This window comes from Hyaena hyaena, unplaced genomic scaffold, assembly GCF_003009895.1.
Source record: "Hyaena hyaena isolate Hyena2069 unplaced genomic scaffold, ASM300989v1 scaffold_8, whole genome shotgun sequence".
NCBI classification, from domain to species: Eukaryota; Metazoa; Chordata; class Mammalia; order Carnivora; family Hyaenidae; genus Hyaena; species Hyaena hyaena.
The window spans coordinates 2,288,425-2,300,989 of NW_024080640.1; the positions used below are offsets into that span (position 1 = coordinate 2,288,425).

The 12,565-nt window shown below is 36.9% G+C and overlaps 1 protein-coding gene across 4 annotated transcripts in view; it reads right to left on the reverse strand.

Moving 5' to 3' along the window:
* The window catches only part of TNPO3 (transportin 3), an 84,409-nt gene that overhangs the window by 17,741 nt on the left and 54,103 nt on the right, over nt 1–12,565 (reverse strand). For all 4 annotated transcript variants that reach the window (XM_039242867.1, XM_039242876.1, XM_039242886.1 and 1 more), the window contains 6 exons: nt 11,803–11,942; nt 7,857–8,048; nt 5,523–5,614; nt 4,576–4,652; nt 2,776–2,836; nt 1,820–1,960 (listed from right to left, as the gene is read on the reverse strand). In XM_039242867.1, the coding sequence (XP_039098798.1) occupies nt 1,820–1,960; nt 2,776–2,836; nt 4,576–4,652; nt 5,523–5,614; nt 7,857–8,048; nt 11,803–11,942 (703 nt within the window). The remainder of the gene's footprint in view (nt 1–1,819; nt 1,961–2,775; nt 2,837–4,575; nt 4,653–5,522; nt 5,615–7,856; nt 8,049–11,802; nt 11,943–12,565) is intronic.

Here is a 12,565-nt window from a genome sequence, read left to right on the forward strand (position 1 = left end):
CACAAGAGATGTATTGATTTTATTATATAAATTCAACACAATGAATGTGGTAGGGGCTAAGAGATAAAGGAAAGAACACTCTCTAGCATACACCATGGAATGAGCGTGTGATGGGAGCTATGAATCTCTTCAGGATTGTAAACTCAACTGTATGCTCTACTGCTTAATGAATGATTGAGTCAGGATCTGGAAACTTTTTCTTAAAGGGCCAGATAGTAAAACTTTTAGACTTTGCTGACCCTACAGTCTGTCTCTGCAACGTTGCCACAGTAGCACAAAAATGGCCAACAGAGAATACTTAAATGAATAAGCATGGCTATCACTTCTTAGTAAAACTAGATTTATAAAAATACATGGCAGGCCCACTGGTTCTAGTTTGCTACTCTCTCAATTTTGGATTAAAAAAAAAAATACGTTTCATTTTTTTCCCCACATGTACTGACTTTAGAACATACTTCCTATACAAGGTGCTACTCTATTAGGCTGGCCACATAATTAGCAGGAATAAACAACAATAACAAAAAAATCAAAATCATGAGGGTATCCTCTAACAGCAAAGGGGCATTAAATCAAGTTATATTTGACCCGGAATGTATTACGCTATAAAGGGGACACTTAACCTGAGGTTGGAATATATGTAGTGCAAACATATGGCATCATCAGGGTACAGTAAATGCAAACTTTATTCAAATCTACAATATGAAGCAGGCAGAGTTATGCATATGACAACTGATTGATAGGCACTTACTACAAGTACTGCAAATGCAAGGTTGACACTCTGCCTCGCCTCTTAATTTTGTACCCATGGCAACTCACTTGCCTCAATCTAGTCCTGGCTCTGCTGTAAGCTTAACATCAACACAAACTACTTAGTGATCTAATCCCTAGTTATAAGCATCTCATACAGAGTCGTTCTTGATGTGAATATGATGTTAGAGAATCTCATATAGTGAGTCACATCATTGTAATTACCTATCAGTCTTGGTGAATGAGTCAAACTTGGGGCATATGGGTGGCTCAGTTGGTTAAGTATCTGCCTCTTGATTTTGGCTCAGAGTATGATCTCACGGTTTGTGGGACTGAACCCTGTGTTGGGCTCTGTGAAGCATGGAGTCTGCTTCGGATTCTCTCTCTCCCTCTATCTCTCTGCTCCATCCCACCCACATTTTCTCTCTCTCAAAATAAACATTAAAAAAATAAAAGAGTCAAAATTATTTCTTGACAAATAACAAACAGACTTATATGACCCACTGTGGTTGAGATAAAAAAATCTCTTTGGGCCAAGAAACAGCAAATTTTGACAGGACACATATTTTTATGAGAGAGAGAGAGAGCGAGCGAGTGAGCGAGAGCACGAGTCGGGGAGAGGGGCATGGGGAGAGAGAACCTTAGGCAGACTCCATGCTCAGCGTGGAGCCCAACGTGGGGCTTGATCCCTGGGATCATGATCTTAACCAAAACAAAGACTCAGAAACACAACCAACTGAGCCACCCAGGCACCCCAACAAGACCCATTTTTAAAAAGAAAATTAGTATAAAAATGCCTAGCACTGGTCTAGAAGCGCTGAGCACTAAAGTCTTCTCTTTTCCTAATTTCACACGGGAATGTGTTACTATTTAAACTATCACTACGCAGAATAGATTACAAGCTGCTTCCCTCAGAGATGACAGACTTGGGCACTGCTTATCACTTTCAAATATTTCTGAGTTTGTATTTAATACGTACAAAAGGGTTTCGTTACATCAGCAGAGTTTTTGTTCTAAAGACTCCTATGTCAAACCCTGTACATGTTACACTTCCCACTTCGGGAGAACTTACCTGTGTAACTAGCGGCTGCAGGAGGGCAGCAGATCCTTTGCCTACACAGCGAACAGCAAAGCGGAGGCACCTGCAACAACGCTCTACGATCCGATTATCAGCGCGGTGCTTATTTAGAGTCTCAGATAAAACTGGCCATATCTGAGTCAAAGAGCACAAGAAAGAAAACAGTGAACAACAAAGAGCTGAAAAAAATGCTTCCGAGTTGGTAACATCTGATTTGGATGTTCAAATAATTTGGAAAAAGCTTTTATAGAAAAAGATTCTGATTCTGATTCATACATTATCCATCACCAATACACAACCACTTCTTGAGAGAAACACAGTGATTCTTTAACAACTCTTTAGAACAGGAAGATAAAGATACATTTTCCTGAATTTTGGACTTCCTGATTTACAATGAAAAGAATTAGTATGAGTTAGGGAGGAAGAGATGTTTAAAGATTATAGTTCCAAGCTGGAAGATTTTGAACAAAAGGACTGGAGCTAATGAAATAGCATTATTTGGTACTGGTGAACACTTCAGGACACTTGGTGTTTCCCCCCTGAAGTCTGAAAAGTACTTCTCAAAACATGCCTTTTGATCCTCCTATCACCCTCAGTGAAAAAAGAAGTGTGTTTATATCGGGGAAACAAAAGCCATAAGGAAGAAATAGCTTTGTCAAAAAATTGTTGCTAGTATTAATCAGGCCTCCTAGCAACTCTAAGATTCACATAGTTAACTTCTACTTCTTTGGGCTTTCAATTCATTTCCCCATAGTCTGTTTTCTTATCAAATCTAAAGTAAAAAAATATTTGAAGAGTTCTATTCTTCATTTCACTGAAATTTAAACTGTATCAACAAATTGGATCTTCCTATGAACCCAGAAGACAGTACCTTCTCGTTTTAGTTACCCACAGCCTTGTAAGGAAAAAGGAAGAAAGCCTTGTTCCACAGGCATCCATTAAGCACTTACTTCCTGTATGACTTTTTGGCACGGATGAGTTTGTCCATTTTCCACAATAGGATTGGTGTGTCTGGGGAAAGACAACAAACCAAAATAAAGAGCAATTTAACTGAAAATCCACAGCCTCAAACCCTGCTAGCTTACTTGGTAACATTGTTACCACAAAAAGAATACCAAATAACAAAGTTATTGACGACTCAACACCTTTTCCTACTACTCCATTAAAACACAAGCACATACTTTAAATCATCCCACTCCCCTTCCTTTGCCACCTTTATGCTATTTCATTAGAACATGCAAACTCAATCCAACTCTAGCTTAAACGGGTTGTGGGGCACTACAATTATCTTTTCCATTTTTTTCCCTTTAAAAATCAATATATACTCTTCCAAATTAATAAAAAAAAAAAATTAAAAACCAGACTGTCTACGTGGGCCTGGGCGGGTCAGCTGGGTTAAGTGTCTGACTCTTGGTTTTGGCTCAGGTCATAACCTCACGGTTTCGTGAGTCCTGCGTCGGGCTCTGCACTGGCAGCGTGGAGCCTGCATGGGATTCTCTCTCCTCCCCTCCCCCACTTGCGCTGTTTCTGTCTCTCTCAAAATAAATAAACTTAAAACAAACAAAACAAAAAAGACAATCTAAATTCACTATGAGAAACCAAGTACTGTTCCATTACCAGCATTAAAAGGCAAAAGCTTCAGGAATTCTAACCTACCAAAGATGTTTCTCATGGTTCTAGTCTGAACCAAATGATACATAATTTGGGCCCACCCACAATATGTCAAATTCAATTATTTGCCTACTTCTAGAATCCACTAATTTGAAAGAAGCAGGGAAGGAAAGAACCCTGTATGGTTACCAACCTCTTCAAAAATTTTCTTTAATTTAAATGAGCTCAACAGCAACTGAATAAAAATCTCATTTTCTTTAAATTGGGGGATTTTCATCTATCACAGATTTCCTTCCACTTTATTGTGAAATAAGAACTATTGTTAATAGGCTTTCAGAATGTCACATTAACAGGACTATCATTACTATACAAGAAAAGCATTGCATCAAATTAAAATGAAAACACCTGTTGAAAAGAATTAATAAGCTAAAACATCTCAGTTTTAACTTATTCAACATAGGCTTTTACACAACAATTCCAGTTGTACCTGGTATATTCCAGTTGTACCTATGGGACTCACAAATTATGTAACTCAATAAGGATCACTCATGAACACTGTTACTCAAATGCTTTCTTAATCATTAGCATGATTAAAGGAGAATTCAAAGAAGGATTAATTTCACCTGATCAATGAAGAGGCTTTATTATTTTTTTGCACTCCTACAATAGACAGCAACAGTTCTGAAAGCATGGTCCTTGGATACCAAGTAGTAGCAACAGCTGTAAATTCTTGGATCTTACCCCAAATCCAATTGAATCAGACACTCTGGAGATGGGACCCAGAAATCTGTTTTGATAAGCTGAGCCCTGCAGGTGACTATGATGCATGTTAAAGTTGGATAATCACTGATGTAGAGACCAAAAGAATTAACTACCAATTCCTTGGTAGTTTGATCTAGAGACTAAAAGAATTAATTAATTAATTACCAATTCTTTGGTAGGTCTTTTGACAAAGGTCTATCAAAAATTAATTCTTAGAATTTGTCTTCGCACCAAAATTTCAGGTAATGGGACGATCAGTCTCCTAACAGAAGATTATATGATATACCTGGAAGTTTAGGGAAAAAACACTTCCTTGAATACATAATTGTCTTATTTGAGCTTTTAACCTAAGGCAGCCATCCAGTTTCCCTTCTTACCTAAATATTACTGCAAGGCGATCTAAGAACACAGTGGGATCTGAGGATATGCCATTGCTGGGCTCCTGAGACAACAGCTGAAGAGACAAAGAGACATTAACACTCTGTTGTAACACATACAAACCTACAGCAAACACTGTAACATACACCCTTATACGTTAACCTCCTTCTCAATCTCTAATCATTTCCTTATAGAGATTCTGGATAGTTACTCAAATGGTGCAAACCTTTAAATTCATATTGTCAAATTATTGTCTTTCATCTTACTGCAAAATGGCCAAGACTGCATACTACTATATTTTACCACATGATCATTGTGGAGTGGAAAACAGTTATTATTTAATATTCCCCCCACTTATTTTTATAATGACTAAGATATTCTATATCATATATAACATACATATATAACACTATTATATAATCTATATTTTAATGTCACTTTCTATTATAACACTTTAAAGTTATTATGGTTTCATAAGATATTTTAAGAGATAAGGCAAGTTGCCTCTTATTCTTCTTTCCCAAAATTGCGTAAATACTTTTACCGGAATATTACAAGAGATAAACTTTAGAATCATTATGTCAAGTTCTCCTATTATTACATTATAAATATAAACATAAATGTAATGAGAAGAGAGAACATCTTTACAATATTCTTTAAGGAAACATGGTAGGGTACGGTTTTGGTTGCTAACTTGAATGGTGTTTACCCTGTTGTATCTTCTAAATGGTATTACTGATAGTGAAAATCTACTGACTTTAGAATACTTATTTCCCATTTATGCAGCTCCTTTGATAGACTTACTAATTTTAAGAGCTTTTTAGTTCATTACTCTTGGTTACCTAGGTAGATAAAAGAACACCTGTAAATGTATAATTTTCTCTTTTCCTTTCTAACATGCAATCATGATATGTATGTATAAAACCCCTCACTGAATTGCGCTCACCTTTTTCAATGCCATAACCTGAACAGAACAAAGTTCACTAAGGCATTCAGTAATCTTATCCAAAGGTAATCTGGCTAGGACAAGTGCGGTCCCTGCAAGATAAAGAAAAATACAAATAAGATAAAAGCTGAAACTGAGGTAACCACTGGCTAACAGATGAGGCTGGCTGGTTTCATTCTTTTAAAAAGACCAGCACTTTCTTCAGGTACAGTATTTTGTTTTTTAGGGCTGGTTCTTCTTTATTTGGCTTAGATGACTAAGTGACTTTCACACTAACATTTAAAACTGAAGTTAATATTAAATTATTTCTCCTCAGGTGCCTATGGGTTTAAAGATGTTTAAATACATCTCTCCTTCCAATTCTTCATATACTTTAAAAACCCTCGTTTACAAAGTCCCAAAGCTATTTTTACATAGTATGGTACAATGGTTCTCAAACTTCTCAGAGATTCTGATTTAGCAGGTACTTATTTTTGATAAGTACCGAGGCAATTCTGGTCATCAGAGAAGCTGGAGAAATACAAGACATATTTTTTCTTTTTTGGGAAAAAGGCCTGAAATTAGAGATCTGATTCTAGCTCTACCTAACAGAATCTATGAGCCAGGTGAGGTATTATCTCTGGGCCTCAGTTTCTTTATCTGTAAAATGAGTGCTTTGAACAGAAAAGTAAGTTAAGTGGGACTTTCTTCCATTTTCCAAATCACTGAAAAATCCATTTTTTTAAATGAAATAAAATCTTAACTTGGAATTCCAATAAAATAGGCTAAAAAACGTAGCTTTTAAAAAAAAAACTGGAATAGAAGGCCCAGATGCTTCTCACTCAGCCTTCCTCTTGTCATAATCCCCGCTAAATGCTTAAGCATATCCCCCAGCTCCAGAGGATTACATATCAGCCTAGGTCCTTCCAGGATTTATTTAAAAAAAAAAAAAAAAAAAAATCCCTTGACTCTGATTTTTATCATCTCCCAAAATTTGATTCAACAGAACAGTAATCACAAAACAAAACAAAAAAGCAAACAAACAAAAAAAGAACAATAATCAATCTATATGTCCTTGAATGTTAATTAAAAAACTAAATGACTTCTCCTGGTAGTCTGTAAGCCACAGATGAGTTAGAATTATTTAAAACTGGATGGGGGAGAAAGATAACTTAAATATGACTTCTCCTTTTAATTCATTCCTACAGAAAGGAATGTTACTACAAAGTTTTCTTTATCTAGAAGATGTCACTGATAACTGAGACGCCACATCCTACTACAGGTTAGACATCACTTCAGTATCAAGGTTAAATTTCAGTAGAAAATTACAAGATGGCAATAACCACTAGTAGTAGATAAGAAATAAGAATACTTGAGTCCCATTTAATGCCTTATTATCTATGCTTATGAAAGGAAACAACAAAAATCCATGCTACAGAATGAAAACCTATCTTGGAAAATGCAAATACTCTGGAAGGAACCTTATTAGATACAGGAAAGAACAGTCAGTTCACACACAGTCATCCAATCTAGCCACGCCTAACTTGTTTGCTACTCACAGAAGCTTAAATGATCCCGCACAGGCTATATTACCCGCACAGGCTATATTACCCAATCCTTTACTTGATAAATCCCCTCTAACCACCAGCTGTAAGGATTTTACTATCTCAAAGGGCACCCCAATCTGCTTTTATAGTTTACTTAGAAAAGCATTTTCTTTCTAAGAGCAAGTAAATGTAAAACACTGACAACTACTCATAAAATAAATCTCTTTTATAAGGTAATTTTTCAAATATTTAAAAATAGCCATCATGCTTAAAGTCCCTTCTGTTTCTAGCCTTTAATACCTCTGGTTCTTCTTACTCTGAACTTTATCACCACTTTGGCTGCTTGCCTCTGGATAGGCCATCGCTGAGTGTAAAGCTGACCCATACTGGTTAGAGACTGCTAAGAGACCACATGTCTACTACAGGACTGATGCACACACATGACCTTTACATTTCCACCTACTTGTTTGGAATGGCAATGCTATTTGGTTTCCCTTTTTATTCTTCCCCCAACTCAAAAAGGAACTATGTTTGGTTCAAATGTGTTGTCTCTGTCCAAAATCTAGGTCTGTGCTATACACACTATAAGCAGTTTTAATTGGTTACATAGCCTTAAAATATTCTAAGAAAAGAATGCATGTGTATACAATCAACACCCTCCCGAGGGGAAAGGTCATCTCCATCAGTAAGTATGGTGCAAATGAAAAACTGGGCTATGACTAGTATAAGATAACCCCCAGAAGTGGCTTAGAGACGTTACTAGTTAACATCTGGTTACTAGTTACTAGTTAACATCTGAAGTAAATACCTTTTAGCAAGCCCACAGCAGCTTCTGGAGACAACATGAAGGAATCAAGGGAACGGGCGATCTCCAGGAGTCCATTAAAGTGCTGAGCCATGTGGTCTCGGCAGACAGAGCAAATGTTATGAATGGCTTTGGCTGCAGCAGAAGCCAGAGGCTTTTCGCACAGCCCCTTCATCAAATAGCCCAATACAGGGTCTAAGGAGAGAAGCCACAAAGTAAAGATTACATATTTGAAACTCAAGGAAAACTTCTAGTTTCTCAGAATAGAGGTTTCTATCCCCCCTGCTTTTTTAAAAGCAAAAGAACCATTTTATTTATTTTTTATTGTATTAAAAAATTTTTTTTTAACCTTTATTTTTGAGAAGAGGAGAGAGACAGAGTGCAAGTAGGGGAGGAACAGGGACAGAAAGAGACACAGAATCTGAAGCAGGCTCCAGGCTCTGAGCTGTTAGCACAGAGCAAAACGCGGGGCCTGAACTCACAAACTGCAAGTTCATGACCTGAGCTGAAGTCGGGTGCTTAACCAACTGAACCACCCACACACCCCGCAAAAGAACCATTAAAAAAAAATTAATGTTTGTTTATTTTTGAGAGAGAGAGAGAGACAGCACGAGCAGAGGAGGGGCAGTGAGAGAGGGAGACAGAGAATCTGAAGCAGGCTCCAGGCTCTGAGCTATCAGCACAGAACCCCATGCAGGGCTTGACCTCACGAACCACAAGATCATGACCTGAGTCAAAATCGGATGTTTAACCAACTGAGCTACCCAGATGCCCCACAAAAGAACCATTTCAAAAAATGAAATGTAGGAGTGCCTGGGTGTCTCAGTCAGTTAAAGCCTCCAACTCTTGATTTCGGCTTAGGTCATGATCTCAAAGTTCAGGGGTTCAAGTCCTGCATCAGGCTCTGCGTTGACAGTACAGGGCCTGCTTGGGATTCTCTCTCTCTCCCCACCTCTAGCCCTCTCTTGTGTGCTCTCTCTCTCTCTCAAAATAGATAAATAAACATTAAAACACACACACACATACACACACACACTGGAGCTTGATTTTGCTGACTTAGTGTCAGGAAGCCCTGGGTCCTATCTATTCACCTTCTATTTCTTTCCTCGTGGCTAGGTCTTCACAGAATAGTCTGAAAACCACTAGTGGATATCATTATCCAAGTATTAAGAATAAGGTAATGTAAGAAAGAACATGAAGCTCAGAGAGCTACCATTATTTATACTCTGAGATGAGTCACTATGTAAAAAGCCTACATTAATTATGGCAGTTATCTAAAGTAGACACTTTTACACTTGCTTCTTTCTGGTTACAAAAGGCCTTAAAAACATGCAGATGGTGCTTTAGCACTTCTAGAAAAAATGTTTTATCTTTTAGCAAATATAAGTGTACCAAAGAAACTGATTATAAAAATGAATTTCTACAAAACAAATTCTACTTCTCTTTTACCTTACTTTATAAAAATCAGAATGGTTTTCTATGGAAAAATCACATATGATTAAAGAGTACTTTTGGGTAACGTCACACCAAACCATAAAAGAAAAGAACAAAAAAAACAAAAACAAAAACAAAACCCCAATAATAATAGTAATAATAATAATGTCTTAAAAGTGCCCTGAAGAGTTATATCCATTTCCAGTCTAAAAACCAATATAATGCACCAATCAGGATAAAACCCTGGCCCTCTCCACAATAAATAGCCTTTTTAAGCCTACAAATCAGAAGAACTAAAATCTAGAACCTAGTACAGGCAACCATAATACTACAGACTTCTGTGATTCTCAAGTTTATTGTTTTGACTACTCTAAAGGAAGTATGAACATCTGTCTGTTAAATTGCTTCAGCAATGTCTTATTGCTGAAGCACACATTTGAATCCAGCACCGCAAAGTTGTACTGAATAATAAATCTTTTTAAAAAATTTTTAATGTTTATTTTTGAAAGAGAGAGACAGAGTGTGAACAAGGGAGGGGCAGAGAGAGGGTGACAGAGAATCTGAAGTAGGCTCAAGGCCCCCAAGCTGACAGCAGAGAGCCCTTATGCGGGCAGGGCCCAAACCCACGAACTACGATATCATGACCTGAGCCGAAGTTAGCCGCTTAACTAACTGAGATACCCATTGTGTAATGATAACTCTTACACAAATACACAAACCTACTTTGTTTCTTGTGGAAAAATCATCCAGTAAAGAAAGCCAAATGTTGAGACAGGTAACAGAAGTGAAGAAATGTAGAAAACAGGTATTTTGAAAAGATTTACAAATGGTATGGTGAACTTAAAAGTATCTCAGCTATAATGTAAGCATGTCTAGGCTCTGTATACAGAAACAAGAAAAAAGAAACATACATCACTTTTTAAATATGTTTTTTTAGTTTGAGAGAGAGTAAGCACAAGTGGGGGAGGGGCAGAGAGCAAGGGAGACCGAGGATCCAAAGTGGGCTCTGTGCTAATAGCAGAGATGCAGGGCCCAAACTCTCGAGCTGTGAGTTCATGACCTGAGCCAAAGTTGGTTGCTAGACTGAATGACCCACCCAGGTGCCCCAAACACACATCATTTTTTAAGCAAGACTTTCAAGCAATAAAAAAGATATATAAAAAAAATCAAACTGAAAGGTGGTAATAAACGTATAATCTAGTAATTCCACTACTGTATTTACTCGAAGAATACAAAAACACTAATTCCAAAAGATATATGCATCCTCCTATGTTTAATGCAGTATTTACAAGAGCCAAATTATGGAGGCATCCCAAGTGTCCATGGATAGATGAATGGATAAAGATGATGGGGAGGGGGGGTGTATACATACACATTCAGTGGAATGTTACTCAGCCATAAAAAAATAAAATAAAATCTTGCCATTTACAACAACATGTATGTATCCAGAGAGTATAATGGTAAGTGAAATAAGCAGTTGGAGAAGGAGAAATACGGTATGATTTCACTCATGTGGGAATTGAAGAAACAAAACAAAGGAATAAAGAGGCAACCCCCCAAAAAAAGACTCTTAACTATAAAGAGTTACCAGAGGTGGGACGGGTGGAGGGGATGGGTGAAATTGGTGATGGGGATTAAGAGTACACTTATCTTGATAAGCACTAAGTAATGCATAGAATTGTTGAATCACTATATTGTGCACCTAAAATTAATAAAACACTATACTATATTATTATGTTAACTATATTGGAATTTTAAAAAACCAAAAGGTGGTGATAAAGAGAAGTATAGGAAATATATCAAATGTAATGATATAATTAATGATATTCACAAGTTTGGGGGTTCTTAAAATTTTCAGAATATACCACTCTTGAACATCAAGGGGGGGGGCGGCTAATGTATACTACACTGGATAAATTATTTAGTCTCTTTGGATTTATTAACTAGAAAATGAGAGGGATAAAAGAAATGACTTATACCTTCCCTTTTGATTCTAAAGTTATTTTATATATAATCTTTAGTTATTTTTTCAAGGAAATAAGGGCATCCAGAAGCTATATAACTCAACATTCTTCATTTTAATTTGTACTTCTTTCGTTTCAAATGATATTTCTTGTTTTTTAAAAGGAGCATATATTTAACACTGAAAAAATCTTTCATTTGCTTTACCCTATTAATAATAGCTTTTAGATTAGAAATATAGGAGAGGCTGGTTAACCGAGCATGTACCAAAGACTAACAAAGACAGAAATGTTCATGCTGAAAAACTGTACTAGAAGCAAACTGTTTCCCTCTCTAGAGATCTAATCTTTCAAAGATGCTTCTTCCAAGGTCTGATCAGATTATACATGTTGTGTCAACTAGCCAATAACTCATAATATCATTACTCTCAGTGTCTAGAAACATTCTGCCTACCCATAAAAACAGAAAGCAAGAGAACAAGAGCAAAAGTAAGAGGAAGAACAGAATCAGAAAAACAGATACAGCAGCTACAGAGGGATGAGTTCACACATACCAAGAAACTGAGGATTTCGATCAACCACTTCACTCATCTCTCCAACCAATTCAATGCTGGTGTATCGCACCGCTGTATGGACAGTCTCTGGAAGGCGGACCACTCCTTCTAGGACCTCCACAAGTGTTGGATTGTTCTCCCTGAGTACAAAAGGCAAAGTATTCAGTTACTGATTTCAGAGGTTAGATTCTGGCCTGTTAACAGGCTGCAATGAGACAAATCATTGCTAAAGGGCTTTTTTCTAAATAAATAACCATTTGGATAAACGTGCTTAACAGCTGGTATGAAAGTTTTTTAAATCCTCAAAAAAAGCGAAAAGGAAGAAATGGAAGATATCATTGTTTGAAGAGAAGCATTCTGCTCCTTAATCTTCTAAATGAGAGTAAAGTGTCTAACAACACATCCTGTTATCAAGTAAGACTCTGCAAATTGGAGAAGCAGGCATTTACTGTGGATGAATGTATTCTTAAAAAGAATTCATTTTATTTATTCCTCTATCTGCAGTTCCTAGAACAGTGCCTGGCACATAGTGGGCACTCAATAAATATTGCCGAATGACTAAACGAATGAATGAATAATTCTCACAGACCACTTGCTGTTGGTTATTATTCTCCAAAACATTTCTTATAGCTGGATACTGGAAACTTTAAGAACAGTTAAGTATGGATGAGCCAGCTCACTATCTAAAGGAACAAGAATACAAGCTGCAGAAGAGGTAAAGGTGCCCTGGCTTGGATGAGGGAAATTAACTGAATACTCTCCA